Below are 19,204 nucleotides of genomic sequence, written 5' to 3' on the forward strand. Positions count from 1 at the left end.
CTCCCCAACTTAAAAATACTCAAGAGCTCAACCTTAAACTATAACAAAGGAGTTCAACCCGGAACTACTCAAGAGCTCGACCTTAAACTTTTGAATTAAAGCTCATAACAAAGTAACAAACCAAGCTTGTGCCTTTTCAACAAAACATTATTACAGATCTTCACTTATATAAGTTGTTCTGCGACTTCTGTCTTACACACGCATTTTTAAGACCAAAATATTTTACTTCTTTTTTGTGTTTGATATCCGATCAAAATAAAGATTGAAGATACCAAGATACTTTAAACGGGAAAGTAATTCCTACACGATTTGATACCCTAACTGCAAAATCTTAAAATCTGTGTGTTTGTTGCTATAAAAACCAAGTGCATGCCCGAAACAAGTAGCATGATCAATTTGTCATTCAGATTACCTATCCACAAACAAATAAGCAAATCCAGTAAAAAAAGAAAATATATAACACCTAAAAGAGAAAATGCCCCCCTTATCAATATAGTAACAAACTTACCTTATTTCTCCCTGTTACCATAAAAAGCGAGTATAGCCTATAGAGTTATGAACCCAAAAGAGATATCTATATAGCCGCTTGGTCACTAAGACTAGAACCATGGCTTGCGCCTCAGCATGTTAACCAGGGCTATCCATAGAACCAAGCCTAACCCTGCACAGACCGTGCTGATATACTAGTGATAGTAACTAAAATCAAAGGGAACTTCAACTATGATCAAATTATAGGTCAACATTTTTAACAATAGAGCATCTTTGGCCACAAAAAAATTATAAAGATCAATAAAGTTCATGTCATCCGGAGCAAAGAAAACAGCTCCAATTAACTTATATACGCAGTTTGAATTGTCTTAATAGTGTGCAAATAAGCAACTGTGACCAAAAGATGGTGATCAAGAAACAAACTTCTAACGTTCTAACTGTCGAAAAAATTCAAGACAAATAAGCACACCTGAGGAGAGATTCATAAATGTAGTTCCCAAAATAGTTACAGGTACACAAATGAATGAATGGAGGAGATACTGGTATAAACAAAAGAACAAACAGATAGATTGTGATGGTGGTTTGCATTTTAAAAAACATTATAACTAGCACAGCAAAAGACTTTTTAAGCGTATAACGTTGTTTAGAATACAACAACCTAGCCTACGTTATATTCATAAATCAATCAATCATGGTAATGGTACTGGTAATTAAGGAAAAGACTTGTGCACCTGACTTGACTCATCAACTTAATAACAATATACTCAAAACAGTTTTCTGAAGTGAAATAGCTGACATTCAAATTAGTCTGATACCTAAAAGAAGTAACTTTAAACAAATCGATAGCTAAAAGAAACTACTAAATTAAATAGGGTACCCACACACCAAACAAGTTTGCCTATTTAATGCAGAACACTGTATTTTTCAAACATATACAAAAAAAGTTGTGTTCTAGTTTCCAAAAGTAATCTAGGGCAAACAGATGATTAAACATAATTAAAGACATAATTTGAACATCTTGAACCACAATATCACCTACTTCTTCGGCCTATAAATATTGAAAAAGATTATTAAAGGTTAAACCAAATGTCGTTATGAGGGATAAGCAACTATGCATCCCAAGTAGCAATCCAAACAACACGGCTGAGTAAAGAGGCATCGATGCAGTCCTTAAAGGCTAAAAATAACTTAAGACACATAAATAATTGTTGTTAATACATAACATTATGAGTGATCATAACACACAGTAGTGAATACGATAAACTAACATCTTTAAAAATAATAATAATACGCGTGAACGACAACTAATTGATTACTACCATAAAGTTAACATCTTTTAGCACTGATATGTAGCTTGTTTTTCACCCTAGGAAAAGAAGATAAAAAAAACACACGTCAAACAGAGAAACCATGCAAAGACCAATCAAATATCATTTCCATAAGATGCAAAAAGATATGAAAACCGATAAGCTTAGTCATAAAAACACAAGTTTGGTAACTTTAGGCTCAAACGATCAAGGCAAACAAAGCGTCACAACTCACAGGTGATCAACGAACCAAAACAGTAATCATATCATAAAGACATAAACTGAGTATCTATATAAATAATTAAATACCAACAGATAGCATAAGTTCCATACTTGCATAATTTACCTATGCAGTCTCCACACCACCTACATTACTCAGCAACACGATCCTCCTCTTTCTCAACACGGCTTCATTTTCAAAAATGGCTTCCCACTTCTCATTCATCTCTTTTGCCTTACCTTCCCCAATCAAAGCCAAATTCTCCTTCACCAAATTCACCACGCCATCAGGAAACTTCAAACCCGACGAAACTTCCGAAACCAATCCCGCATTCCAATACGGGTACCGCGTCTCAAAGTCCTCAGCTTTAACCACCTTTACATCATCCTCAACCTTCTCCTTCACCTCAACTTTCGGCTTAACTTTCAAAACCCTAACTTTAGCTTTCGCAGTCGACCCACCAGTCACATTCTCGCACCCGTTGACTCCCCATATCTTACTCGAAAGGTCGAACACCTTCTGTTCATGCAGCTTACCAAACACGGGAACATCTTTCTCCGAATTCACTCGAAACTTTTTCTTCAACCTCCTAATTTTCTCATACAACTGGCTCTTGGTGGCATACCCGGGAAGCGAACTCATGGTAAACTTATAATATCCATCCATATCAGATAAAGGAGAACAGCCTGTTTTCAACTGGTAATCGATAAACCCTTGTAACAACATAAGCTCATCTTCAACACTCCAAACTCTTTTAATTACAGCTTTCTTTTCATCATCCACGTCAGCATTTCCTTTCTTGACTCGTTTCGACGTCGGTGTGTTCTCCGGGCTCTCGAAAGCTTTAATCTTTTTCGAGGGTTTAATCGCAAACCCAGACGCAGTGGGCGAATTCAGATCGGATTCAAATTTCGAATCGGATCCTGATTCGGGTTCGAGGGTCAATTTCAAATTAGGGTTAGGGTTTTGAATTTGGGGGTTTGTTGATTTCTTAACGAATTCGGGTGTTTCTTCTTCTTCGGATTCGGATTCGTCTTCTTCTTCTTCTTCATCATCATCATCATCATCATCATCTTCTTCTTCTTCTTCTTCTTCAGATGATGATGATTCGTGAATTGATTTCTGGGTGATGATTTCTTGTTCATCGTCTTCTGTTTCATCATCATCATCATCAGATGAGGCAGAAGGTGGATCATCGAGAGGAGTATAACGCTTGGTAGCCATTGATGAATTGCAATAATAATAAAGGAAACGAAATGGATTGGCTACCAAAGAGTAAGAATTGGAAGCATATTCATACTTTCAATTTTAGGGTTTCATTATGAGCTCATGGGGTTCAACTTTGAACTATAATACTTGGTTTCAACCTTTCAACCTTCAAGTTTAATAGTAAACTACCCTCACAGTATCATTAATTACAATATATATTTTATTTTTCTTAAATGATATTTGAAAACTACCGTCAATACGTGATTAACTATTTCTTACACGGGATGTTAATTATTCATATTGATTTTGATTATTCAGGTTTAATTAACATCGTTAATGAGAAAACCCACCACTGAGAGAAACCCCCATGCGTCTGGTTTCAAATTTGAAACAATAAGATCTCAAATCTTAACGATCACTCTCATGTTATTGGACAAAAAACTAACCGAGAATACAATGGTAATCAACTAACTTGTTAATAAATCATTCACTAGAAGGAAATTACTATAATTGGTAGACGATGATATGATACGTGATTACTACAAATTAATCGTTGACTTTTCAAGTAGATATTAAAGCAAATGCATGCTAGTAATTTGGTAAAAAAATCTATAAACTTTTCGTCGACGGAAAACCCAGATGAAGTAACGAATTGGGAATTGGATGACGTAATTACAATTCGTTAAGCATGATTGGATATATATAAATAATATGTCCACGTGTTTCTTGTCATGTGTGTTTGGCCTTACGGCATCTAATTCCTCAATTTAAGTTTCGTTATGACACGTTTTTGTACTACGTGTAACATCCCGGAATTTTCAAGAATAATATTTTAGATATTATTCTTAAACCAAAAAGAAAAGATGGGCCTAAGGTCCACGGGCTTAAGGGAGTATAAATACCCCTTAAACCCTAATCCTTTCCATTCTTATCAATCTCTACACCATATCCTACACCTTGAAAACACACACACAAACTCTCTCTCTAAAAATCGGCCAAGGTTCAATATCAACAACCAAGCTTGGATCTTGATAGATCTTGACTATACAAGCAAGATACAAGCCTATTGTTGCATACCAAAGCAAACCGTAGCCTAATAGCGTATAAAGGTATGTTCTTTACACTTAAAGATTATGTTTTTAAGAACGGTTTGCCCTAAGACTTGTAATAAGACAAATCGGGTATTGTTATAACATAAATTTGTAAACTTGATGTTAAAAATGGATTTAGTGGACTCGTTAGTAGGTACGGTTCATGTAAAAACCCTAGATCTAGCCTAAACAGGTTTGTGATCGATAAAGGTTCAAGATTTATGGACACCCAGACTATATCTTAAGCTAAGGAAGATATGGTAATGCTTAAGGAGTGATATAGTGCCATAATAAGAGTATTGATGTTAATATATAGATATAATGATAATAAAGGAACGTACATTAGCATACCATTCGAATACAAAGGTATTATAATACAAGTTGAAATGTATTCTAATCACATGCCATTAGAATACAAATGTATGCTAACACAAATGTATTATAATCACATGACATTAGAATACAAATGTATGCTGACACAAATGTATTCTAATCACATGCCATTAGAATACAAATGTATTCCAATCACATGCCATTAGAATACAAATGTATGCTAACACAAATGTATTTTAACATAAGTCCATTTGCATACAAGGTTATTAGAATATACCAGACTTAACCATTTCTGGTGCAATCTAAATGAAGAGTATAGGATTAGGAAATTGATACGTGTAATTGGTATGCAGTAAGCCGCGCTCAATTGAAGAAAGGAATCACTATTAACTCAGAAAGAAACCGGAGACATGTGAGTTTCTAGCACCATTTCCTTGTTATATTTTCGGGGTTTGTGAATACTCAACGTGAATGTTAATGCACCTAACTTAAATGGTAAGTGTATGCTATATATGATATATGTGATAGAATGTATGAATGTAATGAACGAATGCATGTCGGTACGTGAACGATCTTCGGATATTGCACGTATCGTCAAGGAGTATGATTGTTAGATGAATGATGTGAAGAACGCTTAGAGTGTTCGTATGCTACGATGTAATTATTGTATATGTGCGGTATGTGTAAACAGGTACATGAATGGTATGTGAGATCTACGCCCGACATAGTAAGTTAGGATGGCAAATCCCTCTAAACTACTACTGGACCTAGACTCGATATGTGTTAGCGTATATAAGGAATGTGGACTTTATTAGCGTTCCTTATACAGATATTATATAATTGAGTATGTGTTCCTTTTATGGAGTACCTTATATGGAAAATATATATGGTTCCTTCTATGGATCAGGTATAGGGCTCCTTCAATGGATAATATGTAGTGGTTCTTCTATGGAAAGTATATAGGGTCCCTTCTATGGGTAACGTTTAAGGATCCTTATATGGATAATATCTAGGGATCCTTCTATGGATAGTTTATATAGATCATTCTCTGGATGATACAAGGTGTTACTTCTATGGATAATAGTAATTGTTCTTCTAATACATATTATGCAATGGTCCTCTTATGGATAGTCATAAAGTGTCAGGAATGAAGTTCGGTTGAAGTATGAATATGTATCTTCGGATACGTATACGAGAATGTATGAGAATGTATTGTATGTTGCCTGATTAACTAGAATTCACTCAGCGTAGCTGACTTTTGGTATGCACGCAGGTAATTATGTTTAAATGAGCTAGCATGACGATGGCACATGGCATGGGTTGAACGGATGACATCTAAAGATGAAAGAAACGATGTTTAAAATATGATGTTTTATGTTATGTTTAAAAGACAAGTTTGAATGTTTTTGTTAGGAATGATTGAAGTTACGTTTCCACGAAAGTTTTAATTAACTCTAATTTGTAGAACTGTGTTTATGAGTAAATCCGACATGAAATGTAGGGCACCGGGACCGGGTCTTTACAAGTTGGTATCAGATCATAAGTTCGAGAGAATTAAGCATCATATATGCTTAGACTCGAACAGAGGATGGGACATAATTAAGAAAAGAATGAAGATGTCAGTTCAAGAAAGGCATGTGTCACTCAATAAAGCTAAGTAAAGGTAAAGTACATGATTAAATTCATGTGTAATGTAAGAAAGTGTAAGAAGAAGCTTAATTGCTAGAGATAGGAGTATTTGGTTATGTGAAATATTTGTCTAACTGTTAGAGGTAGAACTTGCACAAATAGACTCACAAAGGGAAGTGTTTAGGACACCGAGAGTAACGTAATCAGATAATCACCGCTGGCCACTATTATTATATGTTAGCCTTACAATCCTTGTACTAAATAGTTCCTTGAGTGATGATGTTTGTGTTTCCTTTATAGAATACGAATGGCTGGAGCAAGAGGGAGTGTTGGCCTTGAAGGTCGTACCAAACGTCGTGGTAGGCCACATATTAACCCGATACCGTCTGAGAAACCAGTTACTAACACTGGAGAGGAAGGGAGTGCAGCTAGACGAAATCCGAGCAACAATGAAGGATATCAACTTGACCCTGCTGTTCAAGCTGTCATTGCTCAAGCTGTAGCTGCTGCATTGAAGAACCTGCAACCTGAAAAGTCTGCTGGAAGCCATGTGAGGACCGCTGAGAGGGCAGAGGATGATGGTAAGAAAGCTGATGATGAGGAAGGCAATTCAAGTGAAGTCCGATCTGTGAAGGCTGATGAGAGAAAGCGAGGATGTGATGGGTGTAACTATAAGTCTTCAAAGGTTACGACCCACCAAATTTAACTGGCTTGTAGGACGCGGCAGCTACTCTTCAGTGGATAACCGCAATGGTCAAGGTTATTCGAATTAGTGGGTATCGGCCCGATCAAGCGGTGGGTTATGCCACCCAGTCGTTTGGCGATGAGGCTACGTTCTGGTGGGAAACTGTGGAACAGAGAAAGACTCGATGAGAGATCGAGGCCATGAAGTGGGATGACTTGAAGGAGATGGTCATGAAACGTTTTTGTGCCGATGTTGAAGTTGGAAGGCTGAGATGAGGATTTTGAATCTGAAGGCAGAAAAAATGACACATGTGAATACACCACTGAATTCAACCGCATGTCTAGGTTGGTTCCCAACATGGTTAATACTGAAACGAAGAGGATCAAGTGCTACATCAGAGGACTACCACAAAGTGTTCGAACACTGGTTAGGGATAATAAACCCGCAACATTCGATTCAGCTATGGAATTGGCCGAAATGGTTTATGATGACCTTGCCATCAGTGAAGAGGAGAAGATTGAAACGAAGAGAAAGATCCGGCCCCAAAAACAAATGAAGTTAATGAAAAAGATTCCCTTAAGAAGAAGACAATGAAGGATGAGTTTCCGTTCTGTGGAAAATGTGGGAAGAAACACTCGGGAGAATGCAGAATGGGTTTAGGCGTGTGCTTCAAGTGTGGAAAAGCAGAACATTCCTCCTGGGAATGTAAGGATTACCATAGGTGTCACAACTGTGGAGGACGTGGACACCTAGCAAGGGACTGTAGGAAGCCTAAGGAAGGATGTGAAGTAGAGAAGAATGTCTGAAGTTTAACAAGTTTCCTCCGTATGCTTAGAAAAGATTGTTCAAGAAGGCTAGTTACTAGCTATAAGTTTTATTCTATTGACTTAACACGTGTTATTTTATATTAAAGTTTAGACTGGTGACTGTTTAAATTAATTATGATATGAATTGTCTTGAATGCATGTTGGTTATGATGAATATTTGTGTTGTGATAAAGCGTCGTCTTAGGCGTTAACGTTAATATAATATAAAACAAAGTCCATTGGGAAGACGATACGAGACTTGGTACATTGAGGGCCTCATAGACAGGCTATCTTAATAGCTAAAACACATGAAAATCACTCGGTAACTGCAAGGTCAGGAGTAAGAAGAATGATCCAGAAAGTAAAGACGATTCAATAAGGTGCGTGAATATAAGAAGTGTTCATTTTACAAGGAATAAGCTAGGCTTCGGGGACGAAATCTCTTCTAATGGGGGTAGACTTGTAACATCCAGAAATTTCCAAGAATCATATTTTATATATTATTATCATTTATGACGGAAAAGTTTATTTGAAGAAGTAGAGAAATAATAAAATATTAAGGATATGTGGAATAGGCTAATTAGATGGAATTAATTATGGACCAAAAAGAAAAGATGGGCATAAGATAGTATAGATTATGTAATTAGTATAAAAGAAAACTTTAGTGCCACAAAGTAGAGTATTTTTGTTTTTATATATGTAGTAATGGTTTTGATAGCATATAAATTTTTGTTGGTGGGATGGTTTAATTTGTTAGGAAAAAATGTTTGTACCAGTTTGCAACCAGTGTTCAAATCCCTCATGGTGCAAAATGATGGTTTCTTCTTTTAAATTGTGTTATTTATGTTTTTGTGTATGACAAATTTGTTTGTCTTTCAACATTAATTTTGGTGTGGATCGGATAATTGTGTTGTTAAGCGATACCTACCGAATATGCGTGCAATCAACGCATTTTGTTTTAGTATCGATACAGTAATGAAAACTGACCGGATACCAATTTTGTTTTTAATTTTTATTTATTTTTAGTTCCGGTATTGTAATGAACGTGATGGAGACCGACCAAATTTGTGTAGACTCATCGCCTCAACGCCCAGAATCAGCAACGCTCGAGTTTTACCAAAGCCGGAGCTTTACTGACCGACGTCACCCCATTGGTCCACATAAGTTTTTAAATTGTTTTTGTTTTACCTTTTGTTTTAGTTCCGATGTCATAACGCACATAACCAAAATTGACCGAATTCGTGCCGACTTGCCGCCTCAAAGCCGAGACCTACAATGCTTGGTTTCACCAACGCCCGAGTTTTACCAACCAGTCCGGCGCAACGCACCGGGTAAAGCACTAGTATAGTATAATTAACAACTGTGGTACCACAAAAGTTTTTTTGGTTATTAGTTTTGTTTTATTTTTATTTAAATTATTTTGATGCTTATCAAATTGTGATGCCTTGGTGTGTTGGTTGTTGTAAGGATTCTTAATGCTTGGGAATTGAAACTAAAAAAAACCATTCAAGTTTAAGCCTCATCCAAAGCCAAAAAATTTGTTGGTATTTATTTAGTTTTTTTTTGAGAACTTCTTTCTTTGAAAACATTTTTTGGTTTCTTTTTTGTTTTTTATTTATTTGATGTGTTTTTTTTATTAAATATGTTAACATAATTAAGTGTTTTTGCTGCCACAAGTACGTCATTGGGTCACTTGGCTACACGTTATTGGTGCAAGACATTTTTTTTGTTTTAGTTTCGGCATGTAACGAACGTAAAGAAAACCGATCGAATGCTAATTTTGTTTTTGTTTTGTATATATTTTTTGTCTTTTTTAGTTCAGGTACCTTAACAAATGTGTTGGAGACTGACCAAATTCAATTAGACTCACCGTTTTTGTTTTAATTCTAGTATCACAAAGAATGTAACGGAAATCAACTGAATGATGATTTTGTTTTTTCGTTCCGATACCGTAAAGAACATAACGGAACTTGGTCGAATTTCTGTAGATTCAACGCCTCAACACCAGGGATCGACAATAGTCAGATTTTACCAACGCTCAAGTTTTACCAACCGACTTCACTCCATTGGTCTACCTCAATTTTTATATTTTTTTTTGTTTTAGTTCCGGTACAACATCGCATATAACCGAAGCCGGCCGAATTCTCGTCAGCTTACTGCCTTAACACTTAGAATCGACAAGGCTTCGATTTTACAACCGCTCGGTTTTACCGGGCTTGCGCCGGGGAAAAATCTAGCTATTACTAATTACATTTTCCAAAACTATTGAAAGTTAACTAAAGTATAAAGGAGACCTTATGAAGAAATCTTATGTTTGGCGTTGATTGAGGAACATAATATATGGATACAATCATACAAATACAAGTAAACCTTTTATTGTGTAGAATTATGGCCTGGAGGACTAACTACATTGTGCACAACTTATGTCAAAACATGCCCCTTGGATACAATCTAACCGCGAACTATCCGTCTGCTCGTCTTAACCACCAGGGACCGTTCACCCGACACTTGGCTTGTTGATTGTTTCCTCATCAAAAGCAAGTTAACTCGGCCCGTTTACATCTCATCATCTGAACTCCAAACTTCCACATAAGAATCACTCATTGGCTCCTCATTGAAGCCATCAGCATCCGAAAAGCCCGGGCTTTTTTCAGAAGCAGATGATGATTCTGGTGTATATTGTGCTTCTGGTTGACTCTTGTCCTTGACCACTGGGATCATTAGTTTATCATCAGCATCTGAAAACAATGGGCTTCTTTCTTCAGAAGTAGATGATTCTGGTGTATATTGTGCTTCTGGTTGACTCTTATCTTTGACTACTGGGATCAGTAGTTCATTATAAGAAGCATCACCTTCATGCCAGTAATCAGCATCTGAACCATTCATATCTTCTTGTTTTATTATGTCTGTAAGCAGCTGCTCTATGTCAGCATATGCGAAGCTCTGTCGGCTAGTATTTGCAGAAGTATTTGGCTCGGGTGAATAATGTGATCCGCTTTGAATTTGGCTTGTTGCATCTGAATCTGTTTTTACCAAGTCAGTTGGGAATACTTGTTCAATGTCAGCATCCTCGAAGCTTTGTGGGCTCGTGTTTACAGAAGTAGGTGCTTTGGGTGAATAATCTGACTCGCTTTCAATCTGCCTTGTTTCCTTGCCGTCTACATCTAGGCCTGTAAACAAACCGAACATTTAAGCACTAAGCAGAAAGATCGTACATGAATAAAATTTTATATTAATTTGATTTAATGAAGGGCTATGAGCACATGTCCTGTTCGTATAAATCCATTCATTTATGTTCATTAAGTAATAATTTTATTTATTACTAGCATTATTTAAAATTTTTTTGAATTTTTTTTCCATCGCATGGCAGGCTAATTATAAATTTTTTGGATTTTTGTCCGTTTGTGTCTGCTTATGTTCGTTTACATTCGTGAACCGTTTATTTATACAATTAAGGAACATACATCATTATGTTCATTTTCATAACAAATTGGTTAAAGTTAAACGAACAAATACGAAAATGCCTCGTGTTCGTTTTATTTGTTTACAAGCCTTTCTGCATCTGAATCACTCATACCTAAGTCAATTGGGAACGGTTGTTCATAGTCAGCATCCGAGAAGCTATGTCGGCTAGTATCTACAGAAGCAGGTGCTACGGGTGAATAATCTGATTCGCTTTCAATCCGCCTTGTGTCTTCATCATCTACATTCATGATTCATGCATGTAAAGTGTAAACATACCGAACATCAGTGAACGACCAGCGGGAAGATTGTTCATTTTAATTTATTTAATAAGCAAACGAATGAGCATGAATATATGTTGCGGTTGTTCATTTACAATCGGTTACAATAGTTCTTGTACCTTCATTTATGCTCGTTAAACAATATTAAAAAAATTGATTATTACTATATTATTTAAGGATCTATTTGATCTTTTTTCTATCCCATGACAACAAGCCTAATTTAAAATCTTTGGTTTTTTTGTCAGTTTGTGTTTGTATGTGTTCCTTTATGTTCTTGAACCGTTCGTTTATACCATTAATGAACGAACATGCACATTTTCTTAACGAACGAACAGAAACATGCCTCATTCGTCTAATTGTTCACGTTAACTCGTTTGTACGGTTAAAGTTAAACTAACAAACACAAACATGCTCATTCGTGTTTGTGTTCATTCGGTTTCGTTACAATCCTATCTTCATCTTAGTCATTCATACCTAAGTCAGTTGGGAATGCTTGTTCAAATTCAGCATCCGAGAAGCTATGTCTGCTAGTATCTACAGAAGCCGGCGGCTCGGGTGAATACTGTGATTCGCTTTCAATCCGTCTTGTTTCCTCATCATCCCCATCTGAATCATTCATCATCAAGTCAGTTGGGAATAGTTGCTCAACGTCTGCGTCCGTGAAGCTTCGTGGGCTCGAGTTTACACTAGGAGGTGGTTCGGGTGAATAAGTTAACTCGCTTTCAATCCGTTTTAATTCCTTATCAACCGCATCTGAATCATTCATCTCCAAGTCAGTTGGAGATAGCTGTTCACTGTCAGCATCCCTTACTAACTCCCCATCTTGTTTTTCATAAGACGCGCGTGGCTTCTTTTCCTCGTCATCTGAACTCCTGTCATGATCCGAATCACCCATCTTGTTTTTCATCTCCTGTGACATGGTTTGATCATCATTATTATTGTTATTATTAATTTCTAACGACGACTGCTTCTTGTTATGCTTTGTTTCATCATCATCTGAGCTCCAACCATGATCTGAATCCGAATCTGAACCGTTCTGCTGATTATTAATAGCCAAGAGTGCGAGTTTATCATGAATACTTGGCAAATACGGAGAACTAGAAGCGTGTGCAGTTTCATCTTCAACCACTTGAGTTTGCTCCCCTTCATCATCATCATCATCATCATCATCATCATCATCATCATCGTCATAAAGCGCTTCAAGTATCATTCTAACCGCGTCTTTCATAATCATAATCTTATCGCGCGTGCTCTTCCAGTATTGTTTGTTTGGTTTTCTAGGAGAGGTGTCCTTTTGATTAAGTCTTGTTTGCACTGCCAATGTTTTCCTCACTTCATTACATGTATTATCCAATATCTTCAAGAAATCGCGAACAATTGCAAACAATCTTAGCCCTTCATCTTTCCCAGATTTTCCGTGGAAAAAATCTGCTGTGCTCTTGACCAACGCCATTAACCGTTTCTCTTCTTCAATCATCCACTTGATGTCGGCTTCTGCATACTGCATAAACTGAGTGAGTGCATTATTAAACTCGGTTGCTCCTTCTGCTTTTGTCATCTCTTCGCCCATAACCTCTTTTGTTTTCGTCAACATGTTTCCCAATTTAGAAACCGTTGACGTGAGCATCTCACCATCAACAATGGCTGCTTTTTTAACATCGTTAAGCTCTTCGCTTAATTTGGAAACAACCTCCATACCTAACATTTTGAGATATTCGGGTGATTTCTCGTTTAGTTCGATACCTCGAGTTTTAGCCACCTTGATTCCTTCATATCGGATGATTTCTTGAACCACAAATGATAAAAGAGTTGTTTTCCCATCCGTGCCTTTAACATCCGAAAGTTTCAAAAGGGTGTCGAGCTTGAACGCCTGGGCCCCACCGCGGTACGTGCCATCATTCATCCGGTTACCCGTTTTGAGAACTGCTTCTAAAAGCTTCAGGAATAGTCTGCTGCTTGTAAGCTTGTTGCATGCTACCTGTAATTCAGGTCCAGTAATTAAGTATGACCAAAACAAAATCACAATTTTATTACCAATATAATGGCTATGAAGTAGTACCTCCAAAGTGGCAAATGATTCTTTAGCCACATGATAGTTCTCATGAAGTGAACCCATAAACAACAACACTTCGAGACGCTTGAATGCAGACGGGATCTCGACCAAGTTTTTGAGGAAGCGCTCGGAAGTACCAAGTTGGTTAATATCGCCATTATATACCCGAAGTTTTAGTTCTTCATCTTCAGTCGGTTGCATTTTCAACAAAGTTGCAATGAGGTCAACTGGAAGCTGAGTGCCTGATCACACATTCATATGAGAATACATAAATAAAGAGTTGAGTTCATTTTTCGTTCATGTAGCTTGGCCAGAATTGCCATGTTAATTCAAAAGTTCAAATTTTGCATGATAAAGTTGTTATTTACGTGACCCCTTATCGAAGTTTTTCTGTTAAAGTTTTATCAAGGACATTTTGGTCACTTTGATAAAAACTTTAACCGAAAACTAGACTGTATTATCCAAGTGGACTGAAATGGCAAGTTTTAGAAACCAACGGTCCCATTAAAAAAAAGTAACTTTTGGTTAAAATGACAGTTTTGGACAAACTACAAGGATGAAAAGTGAACTTAACTCTAAGCTAAATAAGTATCACATAAATCAAATCACCTTTCTTAACAGCATCACAGACTTGTTCTGTTGTCACATTCAATGCTCTAAGAAGAATAGCTAAATTCTGAGATTTTTTAGAATCAATGATCTGAACCAACTTGGTTTGAGTTTGTAAGTTTGCATCAATCTTCCCGCGCTCTTTCTTATTTTGAGCAGCCACATTAGCAAACAGGCCCACCATCGTCTCCTCATCGAACCTGTTTTCAGTATACACATATGTTTTCAAATACATGCAAAGCAATGCAATTTATATCTAGTAATCGAAATGAATGATTTGTTTAGAGTTAAAGGCTTACTGGAACGATCCATCTTTAAGATGGTGCCAAACCATAGAACGGTTTTGAGCAGCGTTCACTTTGTCCCAAAAGAACGGCTTTAACTTGGTTTGTGTGAGACTCGAGTCTCCATCTTTATTAATGTTTTCATCCTTAACATTGCTACTCCTTGGACTACCTGATGATGAAGGTTTATTGTTTGGTAGGCGTCCACCCTTTGGTGGTGGCGGCGGTGGTGCTTTGAAGCCAGAAGGTGGAGGTGGCGGCGGTGGAGCAGCTGTTTGTGAGCCAGGCGGTGGTGGAGGCGGTGGAGGTGGCGGTGATGATGATGATGCTGCGGGTGGTGAAAATAAAGATAATTTTCCTGGTGGAAGCGGTAAAGATGTAGTCCCAGATTCATCGACACTGTCAAGCAAATTGTTGATCTTGGGATCACGAACCATCACCCTCATTGATCTTTGTAAAGTACCTGAATAAGATAAATCTTAAACTAACTAAACAATCGTAACCAGTAAAATCTCATTTATAGCAGAGCTAATGGCACTTCCCACTGACATGTACAATATAGTAATTCTAGTAACATAACATGCGACTAAATATTAACTGAGCATAACAAATATGATCACCTAATTTTCCTTTATAGCCCTTGGAGCGGATGTTAACAACAAGGTCTTCTTCTTCTTCTTCTTCTTCTTCTTCTTCTTCTTCTTCTTCTTCTTCTTCTTCTTCTTCTTCTTCTTCTTTCTTTTGTTTTTCGTTTGCATGGGCTGCGGGTTTAAGCGCATCGCGTCCAAGAAAACAATACAAGAAGAAAGCAAAAAGGCCGAGTGTGACTACCACAGTTATGACTATGACACCTAACAACAACCCTTGCCCGCCACCGCTAAAAATCGCTCCAATATCAGCAAGCTTACGTGAAGGCCTGGTGTAAGAAATCTCCAACTCCTCGGGTAACGTAAGTAGGGCCCGAACAGGTGAACGTTTGACCGCAGATGGTGAGCCTGCAGGCAAATGATAAGATGACGCAAATGGGCATGCCCTCTTTTGTTGATATTCACATATTTTCAGATTGTATAGTGCTGGCTGCACAAACATCATTTCATATCTCATATATCAAGTATCAAGAATGCATATTACATACAAAAATGAATCTAAATGATGGGATTAATGAAAAGAATCATACTGCATTTTCTTCAATAAATTGGGACGTCAAATCGTCTTCAATGCCATAGGAAGTTTCTTTATGGAGCGAGCGGTTTCCTTCCAAAAGATCAACAAAAACCACACACAAAAGAGCTACAAAAACACCTACAAAACCAACTTTTTTTGCAAAGCAAACTGTACCATCCCATAACACACCCCTTCTCATTTGAATCGGTGTTTTGTTTATGCAATTATACCAAAATGAACATTGATTATAAAATATTACCCCCAAACAACCTCAAATTCCTTTTTAATTCTTGAAAATATATAATTCAAAACCTCACTAAATTCCCAATAAAAATATACGATCTTTAGTTTCTTGTTTTTTCAAAATGCAGGCAATCTCGAAACAAAATGTAATTTTATTTTTTTTCTGCAAATGGAGAATCAGAAACGAAACCCACAAATCTTTTTGCCTTGAAACCAAAATTTGAGACAAAAAGAAATGAACGTTGTTGGATCATTTCTGACCCCCCATGCAGAAAAAATAAAATGAAGGTGGTATGAGAATATATCGGTTGAGTTGATTGAAGAACGTAACTCAAAAGATAGTGGATCCGAAAAAGTTAAAAAAAATGTTGGGAAAAAAGTGAAGATAATGAAACTATAATTTCCAAGAAATCGGTTGTTAGGGGAATTGAAATTTCTTGATGGGTTGGTTTAGTTTTGATTGTATGTTAGGAAGAAGAATAATTAGTTGGGATCAATTTCAGATTTCTCGGCAAAACATGGTCACCAACGGTTTTATTATTATTATTATTATTATTATTATTATTATTATTATTATTATTATTATTATTATTATTATTATTATTTTTTGTGAATACACATAACGTTAACCAAATTTTGTTAGTTTGGCAGATAATGTTGAGAATTGTATCATATGGTAGATTTAAAATACAAACTACCAACAAAAATAAAAAGAGGTAATAAAGAATCTAATCTATTAATCTTAATTTTAGATAGTAGAGATTAATTTAAAAATAAAAACTGATGAAAAAGGCATGAATATAATAACCAACTTATGATAACTTTGCTCTCCATATACAAGATACATGTCAATTCCTCTATTATTTTAAGTCTATAACTTTTTCATACGACATTTTCTTTAGAAGTTTTTTTTATCATAATAACAAACGTTTTTTTATCTTTAATATGAATATCATATTTTTATATAAAAATAAAAACAAGTTAGTGGTTTTTTTATATTATGTTATTTGGTTCTCAATTGTGTTTTTAATTGAGTTTTTCTATACATTGTGTTATAAATTTTGGTCATTGTGTTTTTCTATAAGTACTCATATTAAAGATAAACTTAAAACAAATATTACATTATTGTATCTTTTTGTTCTTCATTGTGTCTTTATGCTCAACATTTGTTAATCTACTTATCATTGTGTTTTAGTCATTGTGCTAAACATTCACTTAAGATGAGAAAAATAGTATTATGTTCGTTGTGTATTACGTTCAAGTCATTGTGTAATATGTAGATTCCATTGTGTTTTACGTTTCAGGTTATTGTGTTATATGTATTTACCATTGTGTCTTACGTTTTAGACAATTGTGTTATTGTTCCAAGTCTTACGCCCCCTTAACCAACTGAGCTACACGACGGGGACAGGCCATTGTGCTATATGTATACATTATTGTGTTTTACGTTTTAGGTTACTGTGTAATATGCATTCGTCATTATATTTACATATTTTTACACAACGATGTTATTAGCATTTAAAAAAACACAATGATTAGTTGAAAGACACAACGACGAAAAAAACACATTGACAAACAGAAAGACATAATGAAGAAAAAAGACACAATGACGAAAAACGATCTAATGGTAAGCAAAAAAGACACATTGACGTAATTTTTTTTATTTTTATATAACAAAATCATACTCATATTAAAGATAAAAAAACGCTTGTTATTATGTGAATTTTATTTTTTTTAAAATTATCATATGAAAAAGTTATAAACGTTTAAAAATGATAGGGAATTAGCATGTGACTTGCATGTGGAGAGATAAAACGTGTATTATTACTTTTATGTCATTTTTCCTTTGATCCCTACTTGACACACGTCAATTAGTTATGACATTACGCATTTCTCATTTTTGTTAGCCTTTATAAAATAACTCAACCTTTACATCATATATACATTTGATAAATGAAAAGTATGAATTTTTAACTTTTCACTATAAAATATCGACTAGATACACTATTTAGAATGATACATGGATTCATTGGGCATCGAGTCATCGATCATCATATACTATAACACAGGTCACGTGACCTATAACTTAGAGTGCAATACGTCAGCCACAACACTATTTGCCGGCTAAAGAAAAAAACTAATTCACAAGTGCAAAGTATACCTAGGCATAATACGCACCTGGGGATTAGTTTTTATTTATCGATGACGTGTTTTGCCCACACCATTGTGATTACTTCATTACGAGGCAAGCTTTCATTGGTTCATCTTTGTCTCTACGCCGCTAGCTATATTTGCACTCGGTGTCCACGCGTGTAAGTTGTTAAGATGTTAATTGTTAGACCATTTTATTGATAAACTAGTTTGGGTTTGAAACACTATTTAAAAAAACCTCAAATTAGGCCGAATCATTCGTGAAATCAACCTAATTTGCCTATCCACTTGCATGGTCACATATCACTATATTAATGGTCCACATTTTAATTTATTTTCCTTTTTCTTTTTCATACTGATTAATTTTAACACTAAAGATGTTTTCCTTTAATAACTTTTAATTATTAAGTTTTTAAACAAATAAAAAAAACACAGTCTTGTTTAGTTTTATTTTGGTTAACACACTGGTATAAATTTTATTAAAAAACATAAGATCGCAAAAAAAATAATTTTATAATAAAATAAATATTAATCATTACTCATTTACATTATCCGACACTTGTTAACTCCATATTGGTTTATAAGATTTTTCGGATAAAATCGCAATAAAGAAACTCACATCGCTTTAAAAACCGATTTGATTGAGCATATTTGGCAAAAATTTGGCGATGATGAATAATTATGTACTTTTTATCACTTCTAAGTGTAATTTTATATTTAATATCATGATTGTAATTTTGTTATCTACTTTATTAAGTGTGTTCGGTGAATATAAATATTTTTTAAATATTTTTATATTTAAAATATATTGTTTGTTTCTAAATATAGAAATTATTTTTTATATTTCTAAACACTTTTAATAAAAAAACAACAATTATTAGTAAAAAACAATTATAAATTATATTTATTATATAAAAAGTAATACAGTTTGGTTTGCTAATGGGTGTGGAAAGTTTGGTTTGGTTGGTTTGGGTTGGTGAAAAAGAGAGAAATTAATTTATAATAAAGATTGGGTTGGGTTGGTTTGTGAATGTGAATAGTCTAATGATTTCTAATTTAAAATTAAAAGAAAACAATGCATAATGCTCGTTAAGAAAACATCCAAACGATTTATAATGAAGTGGCAGGTAAGTGAGTATCAAGCTGTGCCGCAACCCTTTTTGGATAGTAAACCCAATCATACTAAAA

General features: G+C 35.3%; 2 protein-coding genes across 2 annotated transcripts; both read right to left on the reverse strand.

Moving 5' to 3' along the window:
* Nucleotides 1-1,842: 1,842 nt before the first annotated feature.
* On the reverse strand, nt 1,843-3,391 carry LOC143595437 (STOREKEEPER protein-like). Its single transcript, XM_077074470.1, has one exon. The coding sequence runs from the start codon at nt 3,238-3,240 to the stop codon at nt 2,143-2,145; it is 1,098 nt and encodes a 365-aa protein (XP_076930585.1). The 5' UTR covers nt 3,241-3,391; the 3' UTR covers nt 1,843-2,142.
* Nucleotides 3,392-10,325: 6,934 nt separating this feature from the next.
* Nucleotides 10,326-15,160, reverse strand: LOC143590942 (uncharacterized). The gene is made up of 6 exons (XM_077071305.1): nt 14,474-15,160; nt 14,175-14,374; nt 13,572-13,807; nt 11,987-13,490; nt 11,347-11,472; nt 10,326-10,939 (listed from the first exon to the last, which is right to left on the reverse strand). The coding sequence occupies exons 1-6, from the start codon at nt 14,902-14,904 to the stop codon at nt 10,326-10,328; spliced, it is 3,111 nt and encodes a 1,036-aa protein (XP_076927420.1). The 5' UTR covers nt 14,905-15,160.
* Between the last annotated feature and the right edge of the window lie 4,044 nt (nt 15,161-19,204).

This window comes from Bidens hawaiensis, unplaced genomic scaffold (genome assembly GCF_021521415.1).
Source record: "Bidens hawaiensis isolate Kalapana, Puna unplaced genomic scaffold, B.hawaiensis_p1.1 tig00000190_1, whole genome shotgun sequence".
NCBI lineage: Eukaryota > Viridiplantae > Streptophyta > Magnoliopsida > Asterales > Asteraceae > Bidens > Bidens hawaiensis.

What these genes read in the sequence shown, in the direction of transcription:
- LOC143595437 (XM_077074470.1), bottom strand. Translation starts at nt 3,240, where the DNA reads ATGGCTACCAAGCGTTATACTCCTCTCGATGATCCACCTTCTGCCTCA.
- LOC143590942 (XM_077071305.1), bottom strand. Translation starts at nt 14,904, where the DNA reads ATGAGGGTGATGGTTCGTGATCCCAAGATCAACAATTTGCTTGACAGT. An exon ending in AATCATTTGCCACTTTGGAG is followed by an intron (nt 13,491 to 13,571) that starts GTACTACTTCAT and finishes CCTGAATTACAG; the next exon opens with GTAGCATGCAACAAGCTTAC. An exon ending in AGCATTCCCAACTGACTTAG is followed by an intron (nt 11,473 to 11,986) that starts GTATGAATGACT and finishes TCATGAATGTAG; the next exon opens with ATGATGAAGACACAAGGCGG.